Here is a 23,322-nt window from a genome sequence, read left to right as displayed (position 1 = left end):
CCTTCTGTGGCAAGTTAGCATCTCAATAGGGAGAGATAGATAAATAGAGAGACAGACAGATAGATAGACATATAGGCATCTCATGTGTATGATCTCACAATTGGTGTTTATCAAGGAAGGCTCTATTAACCATAGCAAATAGCAGTAAATATGAGACCTAATCATCTGGTATAGCTCTGGGCTAAGCTGGTTAACTATGGAAGGTATGGGAATTTTGTCCTTTTCCTCCTCTCCCCTCTGCCCCCCACCAGCCACCACACTCAGTATAGCCCCTTGGAGATCAGGAACTGTCTGTCCCCTTCTGGTTTCTCAAGATGTGTTCTCAATCTGTGAAGCACAGCTTTGCTGTATTATAGCCCAAAAGATGTGAATCTCTGTATTATGTCCTCTGTCATACAATAACATTGTAATGCCTGTTCTTTAATTGAATTACAAACAAAGCAACACTATGCCCTGATTTGAAAAGTCACATTTACTTTCATTCTGGACACTGGCTCTGTGGGATCATGCCAGTGAATGCTGCTGTCATCCCCACTTGGACTCAGTCAGCTGAGTTGGAAGAGATTTTGTGTTTGTGGTTTTCTTTTTTCTTTCTTTCTTTCTTTCTTTCTTTCTTTCTTTCTTTCTTTTTTTTAGAAAAGAGATTAGTGAATGCATGTCTGTTTGAAAGCAAATTCCTTTTGGAGCAAAACACCAGCGATGTGCCCTGGTGATGAGTCCGCTCTCCTCATCTTGTGAGCCTTGACCTATGGAGGAGAATATTGGATAATAAAAGATTTCTTTGGAGAGGAATCAGAGGTAAAACTCTACAATCCCCTCATCTCACAAATGCACATTTTTCTTTTTCCCTTTTATGCTCTTGTGTTACATCTTTCTGGAAGCTGTTTTCTCATTCAAACAACCCCTACTGGGCCAGCAAGTCTGGAAGAGCTGCAGGTGTCCCCTGGCCACTGCTTAAAAAGCCTACTTGTTAATCAGCCCCATCACGTGTCTTTTGACCCCTTTCCTGCCCTGCTTTCTACATGTCTCTCCCTGCCAGCCACCACTGCCACTTCTAAAAGGGGAAAAAAAAAACTGAACAGTCAGTCAAAAGAGCTATTATCCTAAAGCCTCCTTAACAAAGCCTGGGGCTTTCCAGTAAATTAGTTGAAGGTTTTGCTCCCCTCCCCCTTTCCAGATATGATGGTCCCCCTCCCCCATTCATTGGTCACTTGCAAAGACTGGTGACTCTGCTACCTTCTGTGGCCACTAGACATTCTACCAAGCATCCCTCCCGGAGCCTTTCAGCCACCGTCTTGGTATGTCAGAACCAGTTAGGGATGTAAACCCACAAGCAGATCGCCTTGACTCCGCAAAGTACAGCAAGGAGGATTCTGTGGGCAATGCTGTCTGGGAGTTTAAACAGCGGTTCTGGCAAATAAATAAACCACTTTTTCTCCCTCCAGTCTTCTATACTTGATTATTGACTGTTCTGACTATGCAAGTCCTCCCCACATGAGAATGCTAATTCTAGGACATTATGACTTGGGGAAAAGTAGTTTGCTAGTAAAGGCCAGTGTTTGGAGAAGGCTCTGGGGTTGGATAGATAGGTTACAGATACTCTATGTCAATTACATAGTGTGGGCCTGAAATTGAAGGAAGGTTGCATGTATATACAGGTCCTAGAGAGGAAGGTTTATTTGCTCCCCCATGTCACCCTACCCCACCCAGCATAGAAACCAAGCACCATCTGTCTCTTCACGCAGTTCATGCTCTCAGAAACATGAAAGGAGGAAGCAGGTAAAAGTATATTTGGTTTCACCATGTGGTGGACCATGGAGAGAAATAAGATGTCCCCAGAGTCACTTTTGCTGTATCAAAATGGGATTTTACTCCTAGAAAGGGCCAATGCTGATTATTGCTAAAACGTTCTAAGTGCCCAAAAGATTGTCTTTCAATCCTTTTGTAGTGTATTTCCTATGAGAACCATAAGGAAAAAAGAAGGGAAAAAGAAAAGACCACTTCCCTGTAAGGGTGAATAAGCAAAGGAAACAGTTTGCTTTTCAACAGGCTTATGAAACTTTACAACAGATGGTAAATGATGTGTTCTTTTTAGATAAATAAAACAGAAACCTTTCTTTTCTTCTACCATGGAACATGCCTCGGAAAGCTTGATTGAGAGCACTGGCTCACATTTGTAAGTAAAAACCCCTCAGATACAGTCCATATAATGACATTCACATGGCTGGGTTTTGGCAAATGATAACTAGGTCTCAGAGGTGATGTTACACAGAAGCCTTCGGGTGAAGTCAACAAAAACAACGCAGAGGTCAGGACACTCAGAAGTCGGCTGACCTAGTATAATGCAAAACCAAAGCTGACTTGGGGGAGACATGGGGAGAAAGACGCTCAGCGGTGGGAGGGTTGAACAGTAAAGCAGTGATGTTTTCTCATCCATGATTTATCAGGTGGCAAATAGGCCTGGAGTTTCTGTGACTTTATAGAATTATGGATCGATCTATTTCCTACAGGAGTTTAAAAACTGATGGTCTTTTGAATGACTAAGGCTCACTGGCTTAAAGATAACATGAGATTTGGGATGCCTGGGTGACTCAGTCAGTTGGGCATCTGACTCCTGATCTCAGTTCAGGTCTTGATCTCGGGGGTTGTAAGTTTGAGCCTCGCGTTGGGCTCCACACTGGGTATGGAGCCTACTTAAAAAAAGAAGAAAGAAAGAAAACACGAGATTTCTCAGACCTGTTTCATCTTTCAGAAATAGGCAGTTCACATATAGGAATATAGGTGTTTCTCTCAATCTCTCTCTCAATTATATAAAGTATACACAACATAAAATATGCCATTTTAACTTTTTTAAATATACAGTTCTGTGGCATTAAGCACATTGACATTTCTGTTCAACTATCATCACCATCTCTCTCCAGAACTTTTTCATCTTCCCAAAAGGAAACTGCACCCACTAAACAATAGTTCCCCACTCATTCCACGCCCCCCTCCCCCCCACCCCCAGCAACTACCATTCTGCTTGCTCTCTCCATGAATTTGACTACTCTAGGAACCTCGCATAAAGTGGAATCATACAGCAATTTTCCTTTTGTAACTGGCTTATCCCACTTGGCGTAACGTTATCCCACTTGATGTCCGTTTCCATCATTTTTAAGGCTGAATCATATTCCATTCTTTCTCTTTTTATAAACAACTTCATTGAGGTATAATTTACATCCCATAAAGTTCAACCCTTTTAAGTGTACGATTTAACAGTTTTTAGTCCATTTTTCAAGTTGTGCCATCACGATTCACAATCCAGTTGAAGAACACTTTTGTCATTAGAGTAAGATCCCCCATGCCCCTTGACAATCAATCCCCGATCCCAGACGCCATTCCCACTCCCCGCCCCAGGCAGCTGCTCATCCATGTTCTGTCTCTATCAAGTTATTTCTCCCAGATATTTCACATAAATGGAATTGCACGTTAAGTCATCTTTGGTGCCCGGCTGCTTTCAGTTGGCATAACCTCCTTGAGGTTCATCCGTGTTGTCACGTGTATCAGGATTTTTTTGTTTTATTACTGAATGGTATTTCCCTGTATGGACAGACCATGTCCTTATTCATTCACCAGTTGATGGACATTTGGGTTGTTTGTCCTCTTTAGCTCTTATAAATAATGCTGTGAGAGCATTTGTGTGCCAGTTTTTGTGTGTACCTAGTTTCATTTCTTTTAGGTAGATGTCTAGGAGTGGAATTGCTGGGCCATAAGACAAAGTTATGGTTAACTTTCTAGGAAACCATTGAATGTTTTCTGAAGTGGCTGTACCATTAAGAGGTTTTCTTTAGGGCAACGAAGCAGATCTTTCCAATGGGTTTTTTTCTTTGTGACTCTTCCTAACGTCAAATATTCTGCTTCTTTCCAACCCTGGCTCCAGCTCAGTCAGAAAGCCAACCAGTGGGAGTCATGAATTAATTCCTCAAATAGTTCTTATTTTCACACCCTTAACTCACAGTGAGTCCACATTAAAACCAAACAACCTTGAAAGCTCAGAGGAACAAGGTTATGAAATGGCTCAGGAGACCTTGGGTAAGTCATGTCAGTCATTGAGGACCTCAGTGTCTCCATGTGTCCCTGAAGGATTAGGTCTGGATGATCTCTCCTGTCCATTTATGACATCTCTGGAAGTGTATGTGGACCCAGAACAATCCTTTGATGGGCTTTAAAGTACATCTTAATTCATACTGCCTGGGTGTGGAGGTGAGGAGTTTCTCAACCATGCAAATGCCAACACAGGTAAGGAACCAGGACTTTCTCCTAACCATGGGCCCTGAAACCAGAGAAAGAGGGAGCTATCAATGAACGAATGAACCATTCTCTAGATGGTTCTCTTCCCATTCTCTTCCTAGGGCAGGTTGAACAAAGGTTCATGCTGACCTTATTACAGAAAACTGTCTGCCCTTATAGCCTTAGTGGACATTAATTAACACGTCTCCTGTATGTCATGCTCTTTGGAGCTGATTTTTGAAAAATCTTTACCTTCTGCCTAGAAGCAATAGTGTATATCACTCACTGGCACATTTTCATTTTAGTAACCGTATTATTTTTCTAGGGTTGCTGTAACAAAATACCAAAAACTGGGCAGCTTAAAACAACAGAAATGTATTGTCTCAAGGTTCTGGAAGCTAGAAGTCTGAGATCAAGGTGGAGGCAAGAGCCATGCTCTCTCTAACAGCTCTGGAGCAAAACCCTTGCCTCTTCTAGCTTCTGGTGTATGCTGGCAATTCTTGGTCTTCCTGGGCTTCTAGAAGCATCGATTTAGTCACATGGCCTCTTCTCCCATTGTATTTTCACACAGTCTCCTTTTTCGGGTGTCTGTTTCTTTCCTCCTTTTTATAAGGACACCAGTCCCATTGGCTTAGGGACCAGCCTAGTGACCTTATTTTAAGTTGGTTACCTCTTTATAGACCTTACTTCCAAATAAGGTCACGTTCTGAGAAACTGGGGTTAGGACATCAATCTCTCTTTTTGGAAGGTGGGAGAACACAATTCAACCTATAATATTAACATTTTTTTTAAAAAATGAGGTTTTCAATAAGGTATCTGTCACCGAAGTGCATCTAACTGTGTTTATTCTATAAAAGGAAAAAAAGGAAGTGTTTTCCTTCTTCAACACTTGACATCTGAGCTCTGTGTCACTTGGGCACAAAGGAAGATCATAACAATCTTGAACCCTGGGCTCTCAGTCCCATGTGGTTTGAAATTTTGACATCCAGCAGTTATTTAAATAATAGCTTTCAGTTTGGGGGGAAAAATCTATTCAGTGCTTGGAATATGATACTGTAAATTATTTAGAATGTTTTATCCTGTGGAGAATTGCCTAGGACTAAAGTCGGGGGGAGGACGGGATGTTGGAAAAGGTTTTTTAAAAAGCTGGGACACAAGGATGTGATGCCATAATCACAGGACATGGGTTAACCGATAAGATTACTTGAATTTCCACAGCTCAGAGAAGAAAGAGATAAGTTGGGTTGGCAACCCAAAGAGCTGATTATCACTTGGGGAGAAAGAAGGAGGGGAGTGGGGCTGTGTATGCTTGTTAGACCAACCTTTGGCTGGCTCGCTGAGAAGACCAGCCTCCAGCCACACACAGAAAAAACTCAGATGAGCTCCTCACAGCAAATTCTCAGAAGACCTTTTTCCTTCCCTTCTTCCCAGCCCAATCCCCTCCCGGGTGGTTTTGGACACCTGCCCATGGCTTCCAGGGATTCCATCCTATCTCATCGGCAGCCCGTCGTCCCCCTGTTAAATGTCCTTTTCTGGACTGACAGCCCTATCGAAGAGCCCACCTTTCCTATTCCATTTTCCTCCCCACTGATTTCCTTTCTTCCATGGGGTCCACTGGAACTTGCTGCTGTTATACACAGAGTGACTAAGAATTTCAGCTGGCCTCAGACACTCTCCATCTCAAACAATTCACTCCAACCTGAATTCCCTCTTCACACTGCTCTGGGTTTCAGAAGGTCTCAAAGAAAGGGTCCACGCTCCTTTTCTCCATGGCCTCTTCTAGATTAACGTGTTTGCCAACACTTCACCTCTTCATGTCATCTCTTCTCCAATATCCTCCATTTTTTCTATGGCTCCAAACGCCACAGCTGGCGGGATACCTTCCTTCCCCGGTTGGCTGCCATACACACCAGACTCAAGAGACCATACAGTAAATGCCCTGACTTCCTAGCTGTACTAGTGAAACCATTAGTCTACCAGTCTCTGAAGGCTAAAATTCTGCTGGTTATCTTTGATTCCTTCCTCCCCTCCCATAGCAGCACCTACCTGGGAATTTCTGTGAGCTTCATATGAGAAAAGGAATGCAAACCCTTTCACACACAGGGCCTGACACAAAGTGAATGCTCTGCAATGTAAGCAATTCTGTGTAAATATCTTATTGTCCTCAGGGAATTATTAAGTAGCCAGTACCCAGATCTCCACTTCACGTCTTTTTCCAAACCATCCATCCCACATCCCTGCTTTCCATTCCCACTGCAGCCTCCTTTATCACAGCCCCTTATCCCCCATCTGGACCACAGACAGACAGTCCAAGCCAGTCTCTTTGTCTCCAACCTCCTCTCCCACTTCCTAATCTATCTGGGCTAGAAGATCCAGGTGGAGCTAATGAAAAACTAGCTTGGATGACGTCATTCGGTTGTTCAGAAAAGTCAATGCTCCCCCATTGGTTGGTAGGCTCCCTCCTTCTTGCCGGTCCCACACTGCAGTTTCAGCCTTGTCTCCTATAACCACGCTCCAGCCAGACCGGATGGGGTATCTCTGCAGTCTCCTGTCTCTCCCACGACCATTCCTTTGTGGATACCATCCTCTCAGTCTGGAAAGTCCCCATTGTCCACAAATGGAAATTCTTCTCATTCTCCTAAGCTCCCTGCCTCCGTGAAACCACTTTTTGGGTTTCCATCTTTTCCGTCTTTGAGCCCCCACTGCCCCTGCATCATCTCCCGCTCACAGACCTTCTATTATCCCCGTAGGACCTCATCCAGCCCTTCATAAGTAGAAGGTGCTCAATAAATGTTTGTTGACTAAAACGGAACCCCTTTCTCCCTTTTAGGGGAGAGACACCTCTCTGTTGTTTGGGGTCTATTCTCCGGCCGGGGAGAGACCAGGCATGGGATTACTTTGGTCCAATCTTCCCACTGTCCAACCCCTCCAATACCCCAGGCTAGCCTCTTCTCAGTATATTTTAATGTGTCCACTTCCTCATTCTGCCTTTTTGCCTTTCTAATGTTAAATGACTCTAGCTTACCTACCCCCAAAGCGCCACCTGTCCCAGCCTTTGTCCTAATTTCCCCCAATTTCACTGCTCTCTTATACAGACTGGTGTTCACAGACTAAAACCATGAAGGGAATCGCTCTCCCTCAAGATCTGATCTATATCAGGGAACCTGAGCCCTGCATTTAGAAGTGTCATGAAACGGACTGATAAGTAGCCAGAAGCGGAATGCTGTGTACACGCAAATGGCACTGCATTGCAGGCTGCAGTGTGGAAGTTCGAGCAAGAATTGTTAATTATTAAAATGCATGAGCTTACCACAGCTTTACTGAGGAGATACCATACTTACCAGTCACTGGTGGAGCACTGGATAAGAGAATGTGTATTTTATGTGGATCTAAGTGGGTCCTTTGAAGTACTTTTTGATTCTTTTCACTGGGCAAGATGAAGCCATCTTTAAGGCCATGTCGCTGGCATAAAAGGATGCACGTGATATGTCAGCAACTACAGGATAATGCATTTATTTTGTGTGAGCACAGCAAAACACTTGGGAACACGGTTTATTCTGCAGAAAGACTAAATTAACCCTTCAATTGCCATCCTGTGCCACAGAACTGCCAACCTGCCATAGAGCTGCCAACCTTGCCACACTGTTGCCTTCGCTTCTTATAATTACGCTCTTCAGCCTGTTTGTCTTAAGGACAAATTAAGTAAGGAGAGGAAAATCAAGTGGGAACATGAATGCCCTCTATAGGCTCAATCCTGTGAGGTGGGTGTCCCCATCCAGGCCTTAAAGAGGGAGAAATGATATATCTGGCCTGAATCATGGGAACCAGGAACTTCTCGAATCCCAGGGTGCACCGTCTCCTGCTGTAACTAAGTTGCACGCGCATCCTTATGCCATTTTTGTATTTCTCCAGTGCAGACCACTTTGAACTTATCTGCTTATCACCAGTACCCCCCAGTCCCCCCACTGGGTCTTATAGGAGAAGGAGGCCTGGTCCCTTCAGTTTTGTTGGATGCTGATGGAGGCTATCCAGAGTTTTCCTTCCATGCTTGTTCACATGGTTTCCTTGAGAAGAAAGATAAAGAGGGCTGGACTGCCAGGACTTGGAGAGGGCAGCACGGCAGAGTGGAACTGTCCACTAGTGGAGCCAGACGGCTGTTGCTTCTGATCTCAGTATTACCACTGCTCAGCTGATGGGCCCTGGCAAATTATGGGGTCCTCTGTGCGTCAGGTTTCTTCCCTATAAAATGGGGATGATGTCCCTCTCATGAGGTGGCTTGGCAAAGGGTAGGTACTTAACCAACGTTAGCTCCCCTCCATCCCTCTATGCCACCCCCCCAATTCTATTCATACTAAGACAGTGGAGCATGAGGAAGTATTCCTTATATCCCTCTACCTTTCCCCTTTTCTAGCATCCAAGCCAAATCTCAAAAACAGGTCTTCTCCCTGTCTCCACTCCACCTACCTGCTCACCCCCTCAGTCCTGCTGTCACTGCCATATCTCATGGAAAGCACAGGACTCTCGAGGGAAACCAGTCTTCCTCCTCTCAGCTGGGTGGAGGCTCAAGGGCTCATCCCTGTGGACCGAAGAAGGGCAGAGGACCTAACTGGAGTTACAATACTACCTCTTTGGGGAGGAAGGCGGGGTTAGAGAAGAGGCCACAGGTGTTTCTTTTCAGGGTCTTATTCCTATTCTATTTCACCACATTGCCCCCACCCAGGCAGCTTAAGGTGGTGACCCTTGCGCTCGCTAACTCTCTGAGGGAACACCCAGGTCAAGGTGCGAGCCTGTCATAGGCAGCTGGAGGAAGGGAGGGGACTGACTAGGTGGTAGGCTGTCATATTCTCTGTTACAAGATTTTTTAGTCCGGGGACTATCTCGAACTCAGTCTGTCTCAGTGAGTGAGTCACCTACGGATAACTGTAAACACAGGTGTAATACTGGCTCGCGGAAGACCTGGATGTCCGTCCGAGCGAGGTGGAAGACCAGCTCTCTCCTTTCCTTCTACATCCAGAAAACTAAAGTTCCTGGGGATGAAGCAATTGCGGGACGCTCAGTCCCAGGACTGAGCGGGACCTGGAATCCGCGGTCGGGATTCCCAGTCCGGCTCCCTCGTGCCCCACCCTCCTCCCCCGCCACAGTAATGGACAATATCGGTGCCCACGCAGCTTTCGCGACCCGTCTCGACCCCTCGCTTTCTCGTTCCCCCACCCCAGCTCTCGGGCTTTCCCCGCCCCGGGGTCTCGCAGAGCTGGCTGGATGAAGGGATGCAGGACACCTCTGCCACCTATACTGACATTGTGGCCAAAGAAAGGCTGCAAGCCCCGACCGTCGCCGTGGCAGAGGCGCGCACCGCCGCCTCCAGGGCGGGGGCAGGTGGGGGCTCGGCTCGCGGGTCTGCAGNGGACTGCGGAGGTGCGGGCGGCAGCCCGGGCGCGCGGCGTAACCGGAGGCGGAGGGGCGGAGCCGCGCTCGCAGCTGCCACCCGGCCTCCCGGCCCAGGCAGAGGACACCCGCCCGCGGCCGGGCAGGCACCGCGCGCACTCACTCTCCAAACAATGCTCCGAGGCGCCCGGCGGGGCGGCTGGCGGCTCGGCGACCAACGGCGAGGCCGGGGGAGCGCGGCCCCGAGGTGAGCCCGCGCGACGCTTTCTCCGAATCCAGTCTCTTTTTGTCTGGCGAACGTGGCCACAGAGGGGAGCTCCGGGGGAGCGCTGCGGTCGCCGAGAGGGCGACCCTCTGTTGGCGTCCCCCGGGGTGACAGGCGGCCGCTGGCGGAGGGTGGAGCGTCCGGACCGCGTGCGCCCGGGGTTGGGCTCGAGGTTGGAGGCGCTGAGCCTCGAGCACACGGGAGCCGGAGGGGTGTTTTCGATTCATTGGAGAATCGCGCTGTTTAAAATGGGGAAACTTTCCTTTGAGTTCGGGGAGGGGAAACCGACTGTTCAGCTGGTCTTGTTGGGCTTGCTGTTCTGTTTAGGGTAAGAGACTGAAGCGCTTTGCGAGTTGCTGATGGGAAAGACTTCATTTTTGCGGCAGGAGTATTGTCAAAGGAGCGGAAAGGGAGAGACCGCCCGGGCTGCTAGGACCGGGATCCCGGGGGTGAGATGGTTTGGGGCCCCAGAGTAGCCGCCTCGTGTGCTGCCTCGGGTTAGATGCCAGCGTCCGAGTCCCCAGAGGGAACGAGATGATGCCTTTCTCCCGAGCCCTGGCTGAGCCCTCCGAAAGGCGTACTGTGGGCACGTTCTTAACCTTTGCTTGTGTCCGCAGGCGGGGACACACACACACACACACACACACACACTGAGAAAATAGAACCTCTCCACCTTTCCGCTTTCAGGTCCTGTAAATGGGAATGGAGGCAGGGCCGGCTATATGTGTTTATTTTTCTCAGGTAGAGCTCAGCCAGCGAGGGCATGGCTTTGCAGAGCTGGAGACGAAAGCCCAAAGGTCTGTGGGCCAGGAGTTTTGCAATGAGATCAGGGCAGAGTCAGGTTCCACGGACCTTATTGATCACTGGCCTGAACTATGGTAGCAACCTTTTCCCTTTTTGAGAGGGAAATTTGACAGGAAGCCCTGGGGCATTCTGCAGCTACTTTGTTATCAGGGGATCCTGTGGAATTCGGCCATCCTCCTTAACTGGTTTAGGCTATAGTAGGTCTAACCCATGAAAATCACATTCCTACTGCTGAGATTAGATTACATAGCATTGGAGAAGGAAAAAAATTAAAAAGTTGGGCAAGTGTCATGACACCCTCTGTGTGTGTGTTGGGTGGGTGTTAAGGTTGTCACCTTGTTCTTTCTGCCTGGGCAACCCCTGCCAGTGGAGTAGTGAAGTCCAGACACTTTCCATATGTACTTTTCTTTTCCGGTGTTGCATTAATTTAATTGATATATCTATCTATCTATATTTATTTATTTATTTTAGGTGAGTATTTTCTGGAATTCTGTCACTTCAGGGTAAGGCATAAACAACCTTTGATTCCAGTGTGAGAGCCGTTTTGAGCCAAAAGATTTAATTTTATGGATCTGGCCACCATTCTTCAGATTCTTCTTAAATGGGATGGGAGTGTGTCTGACAACTTCAGTCTTGCAAATTGTAGCCACAAATCTAGTGCAGAAGTTTGCAGAGGCAAAGATATTTTATCGGGACTTGGATCAGAAAGAATGCTGGGATCTTTTTCTAATCTTACACTGCTGCCTCCCACTGAAATGGGGCAATTTGCATAATTCTGGGGGCTGCCTCCCCTCGGAGGTAAGGAATGTGGGCAGGAAGGTACCACTCCCAGGCTGTGGAGAGTTGGCACTGGTAGGCGAAGCGCCGTTACCACTTTGTGAGTGCCACTTGAGTTTTTCACCATCTTTCACTGAAAACAAATAGGAGATAATTCCAGGCATAGAGCTCTGTAGACAGAACTGGAATCTTTCTGGCTTGAAATGATGGGAACTTCTGTTTGCTGTGACTGAAAAACCAGTTTTAACAGGATGCTGTGAGTCAATGATGGTGGAAGGCTAGTGCTGCATTCTGTTCTCTTACTCAAAGACTTCCCCTAAAAACCTTCGCATCTCTGAGCAGTCCAGTGGAGAGCTGTGTCGGTGTCAGAGAATTTCAGAGTTGGGCATGGGAGCAGAGAGAGTGTGTGTAAGCTGGCGAGGGTTCTGTAGGAAGCTTCCCAAAGTGCCAGGGCTATTGTGGGCCATCGGGGACAAAGAATGGGGCGCTCTGGCACCAAGCAGACATGACAAGTTTGTGCTCTCGGTTGCCTGCTGGGGAGGAAATGAAGAGTGGCCACCCCAGACTGCCTCTTTGTGAGTCTGTGGCAGCCCTGAGGAAGTGGTTGGACACCCACCTTCATAGATAGCTCAGCCTTATAAGGAGCTGCAGGAACGGGAGAGGCCCCCACAGAATGGGTTTCTAAGTTTTCTTTCCCCATCCAATCCAGGGGGCTCGGGAGCCTTTGTCTGCAGTAAAGGGGAGCCTCTCTTTCCCTGTGGTCCGGAAGCCAACCACTCTCTAGGAAAGGACCATCTCCCCACCTTGGGGCAGGGATGTGGACACTTGCTCTCTGAACACCAGTGTGCTTCCTCCACTCCCCCGCCCCTCCAAAATTTAGCAGCAGAGCCTAAAGCTCCCCATGGTTCAAGATTCTGGGAGGAAGAAAAATCCTTGCTATCCTCCTCGGCTTGTTGAAGCTTAGTGACCTCTTCTGGGGAGCTTGGTGAGGCATGAACCCACTACTTGGGTGTATTTAGGGGAGGAGAAGACCCTTACCCACAATCATCTTGAACAGAGGGATGCGTAAGACCCTACGAACAGTTGCTGAAAGACAGACACTTGTCTTTATCTCAGAGTGTTCGTTTAGCTTCCCGATGCAGTGGCTTCACAGTGAACTTGGGAGGGAAAGGAGGTGAATTTAGCTGCGGTGCTTGTTGAATAAGCACCCCTGTCTGCGAGTGTGGGTCACTGGAAAGAGAGCACTCTCCCCAAAGATGCTGGAACGGGCTCCTGGCTCATTCCACCTGGTTAGTCCTGTTGATAGTTCAGATGGCATCAGCCCCAAATCAAGTTCCCACTAGAGGAGAGTGGAGAGCAAACCTCAAGGCAAAACTCCCTTTTTGTTGACAATCTGATTGCCTGAGGTTTGTAGGAATGATTTCCTCATGAACATTTCATTTAAATGAGGAAAGAAGAGTGACGAGCAGCGAACAGGTGATGGGGAGCCACTCTGTATAATGAATGATGTGAAGAGTTGAAGGGCTGCCAGCACAGTTCGCCTTGCCTTCTAGAACCACCGAACTCCCTGTGTCTGTTGGACAAGTCTTGGTTTATGTCATTGCCATTGTTTCTCCACCTGTAAAATGGGGATAACTGCCGGGGTGTTATTCACGCTAATTGGTTAATATCTGCAACCCTTTGAGCTCCTCTTCAGCAGGTGAATTTACTAGTTTCTCTGGGCCAACTCTCTGCTCGCTGTTTGACTATCAGAGACAACTCCTGCAACAAGCAGACTGCCTTACCCCCAGGGGTAAATCGTAGGGAAAAACAATTGTGTGATAATCTCTTCCCTTTGTTATATTTTACCCAGCCACCCTTAGACCAGAGGGCTATGGTAATCAGGCATTTGTCTTTCTGTTTCCCTCCTTTGCGGGCAGCCCCAGCTCTGTGGACCTCACCACTGGGTTGAAAAAAGTCTATGAAGTAAGGGGAGGAGGGCAGATTCCCAAGATGCCGGCCCTCCCAACACAGTTCCCCTGAGGGGCAGGCCGGCCCCACCCCTCTCCCCTTTCTCATCCGTTGAGTGTCCACCTGGCCAGAAGTATGGCTTCCAGCGCTGGGCTCAGGGCCCAGGCCTACCTGCCCACTCACACAGTCCTTGGTGAAAAGTTGTGGCTTCTCCTCTAGAAGCCACCATTTTTATTTGCTGTATGACTTTGTCGTTCTTGTCCCAAGCTCTAGATGCATAACAGCAGGCAACACATGGATGCCATGCAGGTTTCTCGTCTAAAACCCTGTGTGATTTCTTCCTGTCACAGCCCCCAAACCTCAGCCCTGGGGACTGACATGCCCACCGTGCTCTGTACTCCTGGAACAGAGTTATGTTTGGTTTTTGCTGCTTCTGATAAGGCCGCACCAGAGAGTGACTAAGAGCCTTACGACAGATAGGTGAGGGCCTCCAAATACATGAATCCTAATCTTTACCTTTTTTCTCCTTCTTTCCTCCTTCCTTTTCCCTACAAGCCCCCCTTGAGCTAAGCAGGCTCTGGCTGGTCATGCAGCCGTCCTCAGCTCGGGCAGCTCTCTGATCGCCCAGGGCTCTGCTGCTCCGGGAGGCCGCCCTGTGGCCCGCATCCACCTTCCAGAAGACCACGCCGGGGAGCCGAGCGCAAGATGAACCAGCGCCCCGTCGGCTCAAGATGCACCAGACCGTCCGACTGAACCCCGAGAGCCCAAAGATGTCTGCGTGCAGCGACTTTGTGGAGCACATCTGGAAGCCCGGGTCCTGCAAGAACTGCTTCTGCCTGAGGAGTGACCACCAGCTGGCGCCCGGCCAGCCCCAGCCAAGAGCCGGCCACCTGCCCCCTCCGCCTCGCTTGCCCCCCAGGCCTGACAACTGCCGCCTGGAAGATGAAGGCGTGAACGGCTCACCCTACTCCAAGCCCACCATCGCCGTGAAGCCCACCATGATGAGCTCCGACGCCTCCGAGGTGTGGACGGAGGCGAACCTGAGCGCCGACGTCTCGCAGGTGAGGCTGACTAACCGCTGTGGTATTTTTACAGGGGCTGCTCTGGTTGTAAGGCTGGATGGCTGGCCGGCAGCCAGGGAGGGCTGTTAGAGCAAGGCTCCCGCGGGCTGGCCTCCCGTCAGCCTGCCCCACGACTGCTCCTTCCTGACTGCTGCCCTCCTTTCCTATCTGCGCTCCCTTCCACCTGTCCCTTCAGGCTGAGAACCATCCGTCCAGTCCCTCAAGGGGCCTTGGATATGGTCTTAATTATGTATCTGGAGACGCGCAAAAATGCAGCTTTTTAAAAAAAATTTTTTTTCAAGTTTTTTCATGGCTAGTTTAAAATGCGTACACGAGTAGCAGAGATTGCATAACAAATGCCTTGCGTCCACGGCCCTCCACCATGAGCGTCCACAGATCAACTCATGGCCCCATCTTGCTTCCTCTCTGCCCCCAGCCCCACGCTCCCCTCCCTGTGATTTTAAAGCAAACCCCAGACATCGAATCATTTCCACCCATGTCTTTAAAACATAAAGTCTGGGGCGCCTGGGTGGCTCAGTCGTTAAGCGTCTGCCTTCGGCTCAGGGCATGATCCCGGCGTTATGGGATCGAGCCCCATATCAGGCTCCTCTGCTATGAGCCTGCTTCTTCCTCTCCCACTCCCCCTGCTTGTGGTCCCTCTCTCACTGGCTGTCTCTATCTCTGTCAAATAAATAAATAAAATCTTTAAAAAAAAATAAAAAAATAAAAAATAAAACATAAAGTCTTCCTAAAAAAGAGAACCACAATACCACGGTCACACTTAATGTGTTAGCAGTAATTCCTTCGTATCCAGTTCCCAGGCAGCGTTCGTATATCCAATGGTGAAGCTTGGATTTTAGCAGCTTTGACCTGGGATCACTAGAGACAGTTATATCCCTAGAGATTAAACCGTTCTGCTCGTCCCGCAAGTCCCCCTCGCAAGGGTATAATAATTTAGAGGGCACGTAAAGCCTGCTGCCTCTAGACAGGTCTAGGAAGCTGGAAGTCTAGAACATCTGAGAACTGCTTGGGACTTGTTTGATCTTTTCACCTATTCTAGTTTTCCTAAATCATCATACTGAGTGGATCAGGAAGGGTGATTGAGCCTGTGTGAAATCAGAGGCCAGTTTTAAACTGGAGGAGGCTTAACTGAGGCGAGGCATTTCCTGTGGTTGCACTTAGGTCCATGTCCCTTCAGAACTGCTCCATGTGTCATGAGCTGGTTACACCCATTCTCCGGGCTGTGCTCAGTACCTCCGGTCTTCACAGACATAAGCTAGGGACCCTACTCCTTCAGTTCAGAATCATCTTGAAAAGGAGGCGAATGCCCAACTTTGAGGCTGCATCTGAAGGTTTTGGGGTAGGGGAGACTTTAGAAGAGAAGGACAAGGGGACTGTGACTTCAGTGATGAGAATGACCAGGCAACATCTTTTTTTTTTTTTTTTTAAGATTTTATTTAGAGAGAGAGAGAGAAAGTGTGTGTGTGTGTGTGTGTGTGTGTGTGCATGAGTGGGGGGAAGGACAGAGAGAGAGAGAGAGAGAATCTCAAGTAAACTCCGGGCTTAGCGTGGAGCCCGACACAAGACTTGATCTCTTGACCCTGAGATCATGAACTGAGCTGAAACCAAGAGTTGGACGCTTAACCAACTGAGCCACCCGGGCACCCCATGACCAGCCCACATCTTTGTCCCAGAGCTCAACTAGTCCAGCCACTCTGGCTGAGGTCACTGCCTGTAACTTGGAGGGGGAGTAGCTCTTTGGCGTGGCCCAGAGAGGACCAAGGGAGCTGGGGACCCAGCTCAGAAACCACCCCTCACTCTCCTGCCCCCGCACCCACCCAAGCTGTTTTAAAAAAGCCCCATGACTTTTAGTTTCTTCAGGATTGTACTGTGACACAGTTATCAAAAAACTAACAAACATAAAACAAAAATTCATCCAAACTCAAAACTCTGTTTTCAAAGGTCTGCAGAGAGTTTATCTCTTCGGGCCATTTTGAGGGAAAAGGCAGAATGTTCTTTTTTAGAGGTTCCCCCCCCCCCATACCTCAGAGACTTAAACCTACAGAATTACAGACCCCGGGTGGGAAGCACAGCTCAGTGTCTGGGAAGACCACTGGCTCCAGGGGGGCCCCAGCAATGAAGAGAGTCTGTGGGGAGATCAGAAGGTAGGCGTGCTGGAGAGCTTCCTCGCTACAGCACAGAAGACCGTTGACAATGTCATGGCACTTCCCTCTCACTTTTTCTCTCTTCCTTTTTTCTCTGACAAGGTCTAATGTAAGTCTTTTAACCTTGGGGCTGTGTAGGTCATCTGGAGACGAGCCCCCGGCAAGCTCCCCCTCCCGAAGCAGGACGACGTGCCGATAGTTTACCTGGGCAGCTTCCGTGGTGTCCAGAAGCCCGCCGGGCCCTCTGTGTCCACAGAGGGCCATGCTCGCTGCCCCCCCGCGTATGCCATGGTCGGCCTGCACAGCCTAGAGGCCCGGGGGGAGCGGAACACGGCCTTCCACCCAGTGAGTTTCTCCAGTGAGAAGGTTGGGCGAGAAGATAAACCCATGTTTCCCTACCAAGAGCTGACCTCCACTCAGGAGAGCTTCCACCAGAAGGTGGCTGTCTTTGCTGGGATGACGTCTGGCTGTCACAAGGGCCCTGGGCCCTGCCCCTCTCCGCATCCCCTGCGGGAGTCCCTGCCCTCGGAGGATGACAGCGATCAAAGGTGCTCACCTTCAGGGGACAGCGAAGGGGGGGAGTATTGCTCCATCCTGGACTGTTGCCCTGGGAGCCCCGTTGCCACGGACACCTCACAGGCTGAGAGTTCTCAGTGCAGACCTGGCAGAGGGGAGCGCTCACCACTGTGCTGGGAGCAGGGAGTGTGCGAGGGGCTCCCTGAGGAGGAGAAGCGGGTTTTGAGCTTCCCGAGGGAGTGCTGCAGCCAGGGCCCAGCAGAGAGCCTGCCCCGCCTGGGTCCCAAGAAGCTGTCCCTCACCTCAGAGGCTGCCAGTTCTTCAGACGGCCTCTCCTGTGGGAGTGCCAGCAGTGGGGCCAGCAGCCCCTTCACCCCCCATCTTGAGAGTGACTATTGCTCCCTCATGAAGGAACCCATGCCAGGGAAGCAGCAGGACTCAGGCTGCCATGTGGTGACCTCTAACAGGTGCCTTGGACTGACTGGGGAGCCCCAGCCTCCAGCCCACCCCAGGGAGGCTGTACAGCCTGAACCCATCTATGCTGAAAGCACCAAGAGGAGGAAGGCGGTTCCAGCACCTTCTAAGCCACAGGCTACAGTGGAACAGGCAGCAGCTGCTCGGGGCCAGGGCCAGGGCCAGGTACGGACAGCTAATGCCTGGGCTCAGAAAGGAGCATCTGGCTGGGGCCGGGACAGGGAAGGCCCAGATATGGCTCCCCAGGTGGCAGCCACCATCACAGTCATGGCAGCCCATCCAGAAGAGGACCACCGGACCATCTACCTGAGCAGCCCCGACTCTGCTGTGGGGGTACAGTGGCCACGCGGGCCTGTGAGCCAGGACTCCGAGGCAGGTGATGAGGAGGCTTCAGCTGGGCAGGGGCTGAGCTCCCGAGAAAGCCACCGTCTCGACGCGAGTGAGAACACACCCAAGGGGAAGCCCGCCATTCCCCCCAAGCTGTCCAAGAGTAGTCCCGGAGGGTCCCCGGTGTCACCGTCTCCCTCCCCACTGTCTGATCTCAGCGAGGGGAGCTCCACTGGTGGTACTGGGCCCCCGACTTCCTTCAGGGGCCCCACGGACCCTGCCTCTTCCTGCCGGGCCAACGGCATTGCCGCCAGTGACTCTGTCCCATGCCACCTGCCTGCGGCCACAGCCTCAACCTTGGACCAGAGGAGGCCCCGGTACCAGACCGGGGCCTGGAGCCGCCAGTGCCGGATAGAGGAAGAGGACGAGGTGGAGCAGGAGCTGTTGAGTCAAAGCTGGGGAAGAGAGATGGAAAACGGCACCCCAGACCCCACAAACTCCTCCACCTGGCACCGTCTGCGCCCCATGGACAGCTCCTCTGGGCAGAGCGGCAAAGTCGGGACTGGCATGAGCAAATCAGCCTCTTTTGCCTTTGAGTTCCCCAAGGACAGAAGCGGGATTGAGGTATTCTCACCGCCACCGCCACCTCCGAAGTCGAGGTGAGTACGATGGTCTGCGTGTAACTCGGGACCCTTCTAGAAACCTTTGCTGTTGCCCTTTACCCAAAGCCCTGAGGCCCCAGCTCGGAGTCCTGCGCTCCGGGCCCCGGTGTCTGCCCGAAGGCCCTTGTGCCTTGAAGTCAGTTCCTGAGTCGTTCATGTGTGTGCTCCCCAAACAAGCCTACAAGCACTGCCCTGCCCGGGATTGGCTTTTTGGCATGAATCTTTCCAAGAAGCATGCCAAGTCGTTCCCCTTTCCTGGTGCTTGGAGTCGTATACGCTGCTGCTCTTTTCCTCCCCATCTCTCCGAAGTCTCTCTAGCAGGCTTCCGCAGGGAAATGTTGAGATTCGCCGTTTATTTAGACACGCAGAAGGAGGCCAGGGGAGGCTGCGCGGCAGCGTTTGGAAAGGCAGAGAGATGGGGAGGCCCGCGGGCACTGCCAAATGTGTGCTCCAGAAACAGTCAGGCCTTGGAGCCAAGAGCAGAATAGGAGGCTCTGCGCGTGGTTAGTAACCTTCAGATGTGGGTATTTAGGGGGAAGGAGTTCGTTTTAGCGTGCTGAAACTGCACAGCTTTTCCACCGCTTCACAGCTGTCTCCTGCCGGTTTAAAGTACCTTTCCAAGGCCCCAGAAAAACACGTGCCTTTTTAAAGGTATTGAGTTGTGCATGGAATTTAAATTCTGGGGAAAAAACAAAAACTTTCTCTCTTATTCAAGCAAAAGGGATTCTTATCAGGGAAAGGAGAAACCGGCTGTGTTGTTGTTGTTGTTGTTTAAATGACAGCCTTTCCAAACAGGCTTTTTCTAGTTGTGTCATTTCTGGTGATTCTGTTTCAGCTCATGTGACTTCGGGCTGCTGTCGGAAGCAGGGAGCTGACCACAGAGAGATGCAGCTGTGACACTTGACTTTGAACATCAAGGCATCTCAGGCTGTGATGCTTTCTAACACGGGCTTTTTCCGTGACCACTGCTTTGTTCTGGTATTGCATTGGCCACCTGCCAGGCGGCGTACATGTCCTCCAGATCCTCTGGTGATTGCAGACTCCTTTTGGCTACAGTTTTAACTTCCCAAGTGAATGAGGGATCCAGCAGCTAAGAATAGCTCCCATTTATATGGCGCTTACTATGGGCCAGGCATGGATCTAAGGGAATTAGACCTATTAACTCACAGCCCCAAGAGGTAGGAATTACCATCCCCAATTTACAGATGACAAAACAGAGATGGGAGGAGCTGAAGTCACCTGCCAAGGTTACACACCTGTACCTGGTCGGCTCTGCTCCTAACACTTCAGCAGGTGTAGGAAGTGAACAAGGCATGAGAGTAAAACATGGGCATTGGATCTGTCTGCCTCAGGCCTGGGTAGGTTGGTGGGAATCACAGGCTTTGAACTTGATCAGAAAAGCAAGTTTATACTGCACCTGTCGTATCTATGGGCTGAGTGATCCTGAGCAAGCCACTTACCATGACTGAGCCTCCCTAAAATTGGATGGTAATAACAATACTTTCATACACCCTGTTATTGAAAGACTCAAGCGACGTGAGCAGACTCCAGTAGAGAGGTTAGTTGTTATGCAGGCGAGAGCCCCCTGGAGCTATTGACTGTACAGGGACATCCGCACCCTGTGGGAACCTCCTAGCCCACTCCTAGGCATACCGCCTGAACACCACCTAGTTCCTCGGAGAAGAAACTAAACCTTTTTCATGGAAGAATTAAGGGCTTGGAGAAACCCCTGTCACCACAGCCACGTGACTCAGGTAGAGTTTGCATTAGCATGTGGGCTGAGATCGGAGTTTTTTGGCCCACTTAGTTATGATAAACCCATTGGATTATATACAGTTCAAACCAGGGGGGAATCTCAGAGGTTCTGGGTTCCAGCTCTTAAAAACAAGAAAAATAAGCAAACCAAAAAAGTTCTTATTTCCAGGACTTTTGGGGAAGAAATCTAGGAAATAAAATTAACTTAAGGGAGCCCAGAAGAGAGCAAAGAGCACGTGGTACTATTTAAAATAAAACAAACTCATATATAGTGTCATTTGAGGTAGGTGTTTGAAGCATTACTGACATCTCTTGAATCATCATATCTCCCTCGTGAGGAGAAACGAAGGTGAGCTTGGGACCATAAGCGGACTTTTAATTCTGGAACTCAGTACTTACTGAATCCCTCTGAGGAGAGTGCCAGAAACCCACAGTCTTCAAATCTAGCAGGTCAGGGTGATGGCAAATTGGACTATTCATGCGATTACAGCCCACAGCTGATCCAGGACCAATACCAGTACCACACCGGTAACAATGGCAGGCTGGTGTCGATTTTCTAAGATGGAAAATGTTGGAAGGTCTTTGAATGACACTGAAGGTTAATTCAATTTCTTTGCACGGCCCATCTGTTAATGGGTCCTATTTCTAAGAATCAGCCTCACCCACAAACAAAAATAGCAAATCTCATGACATGTATTATGTACACTCAACACTCTCAAGAAAGGGGTTGTTTCATGCAGGACAGTATTACTTTTCACACATTCACTTAGCTCCTGCTTCCTTGGACTGTTATGGAAGAACAAAGAATCATTTTCTGGTTTGCCTAATGGTCCTTCTTTACAACTGACCGTGGCTTAAAGTTAAAAAAAAAAAAAAAAGATGTTAAGAATTTCCTATGGTGTTGTTTTGGGTGTTTTGCAGTAGCTTTTTTTTTTTTTTTTTTTTTTAAAGATTTTATTTATTTATTTGACAGAGATAGAGACAGCTAGCGAGAGAGGGAACACAAGCAGGGGGAGTGGGAGAGGAAGAAGCAGGCTCATAGCAGAGGAGCCTGATGTGGGGCTCGATCCCGTAACGCCGGGATCACGCCCTGAGCTGAAGGCAGACGCTTAACCACTGTGCCACCCAGGCGCCCCTGCAGTAGCTTTTCTGTCTGAGATATTGTCCTCTGTAAGCTTCCATTAGGGTTCTGGAGAAGACTCTTGTTGTAATGCCATGAGGCTCTCAATGCCCATTTTATACCCTTGAGAGGTATTTAAGTGCCCCCAGTGTTCCTCCCAGCGGATGAAGCACAGTCTGGGTTCTTCTGTGCCTGTTGCTGCCAAGGCAACCATTTACACCTTCAGGCTCGCCGACTTAGACTGACGGACCTGACCGAGTCTCTGGGGCAATTTAGTGCCCCAGTTTAGGGCAGAGTTCGAAGGTGAGGGTTGACAAGTCCCACTGGCGAGGAGGCTAAGACCTATGGGGAAACAAGTGTGGACTTCTTAGTTTCAATGTCACGTTCAAGACTTAAGTAGTTTCGGGGCGCCTGGGTGGCACAGCGGTTCAGCGTCTGCCTTCGGCTCAGGGCGTGATCCCGGCGTTATGGGATCGAGCCCCACATCAGGCTCCTCCGCTAGGAGCCTGCTTCTTCCTCTCCCACTCCCCCTGCTTGTGTTCCCTCTCTCGCTGGCTGTCTCTATCTCTGTCGAATAAATAAATAAAATCTTAAAAAAAAAAGAAGACTTAAGTAGTTTCATGAAAGCAGCAGTGCCTGGGAAATGATTAAAATGCAGAAGAGTCAAATTTATTTCTGCCTTTTATTTCTTCGCAGATGCGGACCTGGTTTTAAAAGACTTATGGCTTTTGAGTGACAAGGTCAGTTGAGGGAGAATCCTCTGATTAGTGCAGACAGGAAGTTCACAGAGAGACCCCAAATTAGGATGAGAGGCCTGAACTCAGAGGAGGAGTAAGGGCACGGCAGGTGAATGAGAACTAAGACAGGTTTATATGGTTTCAGTGGCCAGAGGTCTGGCCCCAGATGAGACTAATCAAAAGAAAAGAGTTTCCCCAAGAAAGTGAGAGAGATTTACTTTTGAAGTTGTCACTCATGCTTTGTAATTTTAACCCAGTACTTAACTATGTTCTCTCCCTCCTCTCCGGGGATTCTGGGGAGCAGAGACTGAGTCTGTCTTTGGGCTTTTGCTCATTCTTGATTCCCCACTCTCCCGCCCACATCCCTTCTCGGCAGACAGGTGGTGACAGTGTCACAGAGGAGGCACTTTTCTGTCCACAGAAGTGGCCACTGGGCCGTTGGAATCAAAATCAAAATGACTTCATCGTGTGGTCCCTTGGTAACAAGGCCTCTTAGCATAAGCCCCAAGGATGGGAGTAGAATGATCGAGATGGATATTTATCTCCAGACTCCGTATCCAATCTGAGTCAAGCTCCAGTCACTTTATTCTTTTTTTTTTTAATTTTATTTATTTATTTGACAGAGAGACAGCCAGCGAGAGAGGGAACACAAGCAGGGGGAGTGGGAGAGGAAGAAGCAGGCTCCCAGCAGAGGAGCCTGATGTGGGGCTTGATCCCAGAACGCCGGATCATGCCCTGAGCTGAAGGCAGACTCTTAATGACTGTGCTATCCAGGCGCCCCTCCAGTCGCTTTATTCTTGACGCATTTTCTGCTACAGTGGATTACGGTAGAACGACAACAATTTACTAGGAAAGCCCATAGTCTTGATGCATAATGGGCTTTTCTTGTGGCATTTTGAAAATCCCAGTTTGTATTAGAAAGCACTACATGTGCATTGAGAATCTTCTCTATGTTTAGCCTTTTTGACAAAGCTGAGATAAGTTGGCTGGAGGTCGAATCAATCCAGGGAAGAATGCATACGGGAATACTTCGGGGACAGAGAGTGCTCCCGCAC

At 49.4% G+C, this 23,322-nt stretch overlaps 1 protein-coding gene and 1 long non-coding RNA gene across 3 annotated transcripts in view; one reads left to right on the top strand and one right to left on the bottom strand.

Moving 5' to 3' along the window:
• Positions 1–452: 452 nt before the first annotated feature.
• LOC117797121 lies at positions 453–8,942 on the bottom strand. Its single transcript, XR_004622008.1, has 3 exons — positions 8,734–8,942; positions 7,611–7,765; positions 453–746 (listed from the first exon to the last, which is right to left on the bottom strand). It is a non-coding gene; the product is annotated as an uncharacterized LOC117797121 (long non-coding RNA).
• Positions 8,943–9,665: 723 nt separating this feature from the next.
• PRAG1 (PEAK1 related, kinase-activating pseudokinase 1) overlaps positions 9,666–23,322 on the top strand; it is a 49,880-nt gene continuing 36,223 nt past the window's right edge. The window contains exons 1-3 of one of the 2 annotated variants that reach the window (XM_002919542.4): positions 9,666–9,901; positions 14,006–14,511; positions 16,815–18,652. In XM_002919542.4, the coding sequence (XP_002919588.2) occupies positions 14,182–14,511; positions 16,815–18,652 (2,168 nt within the window). In that variant the 5' untranslated portion in view covers positions 9,666–9,901; positions 14,006–14,181. Of the gene's footprint in view, positions 9,902–14,005; positions 14,512–16,778; positions 18,653–23,322 lie in introns of those variants that run through there. The other variant, XM_034647480.1, reaches the window with a different exon arrangement.

The sequence above is a fragment of the Ailuropoda melanoleuca genome, chromosome 18, assembly GCF_002007445.2.
Source record: "Ailuropoda melanoleuca isolate Jingjing chromosome 18, ASM200744v2, whole genome shotgun sequence".
Taxonomy (NCBI): Eukaryota; Metazoa; Chordata; class Mammalia; order Carnivora; family Ursidae; genus Ailuropoda; species Ailuropoda melanoleuca.
Note: the sequence above shows the minus strand (reverse complement) of the source record. Positions and strands in the feature narration are given on the sequence as shown.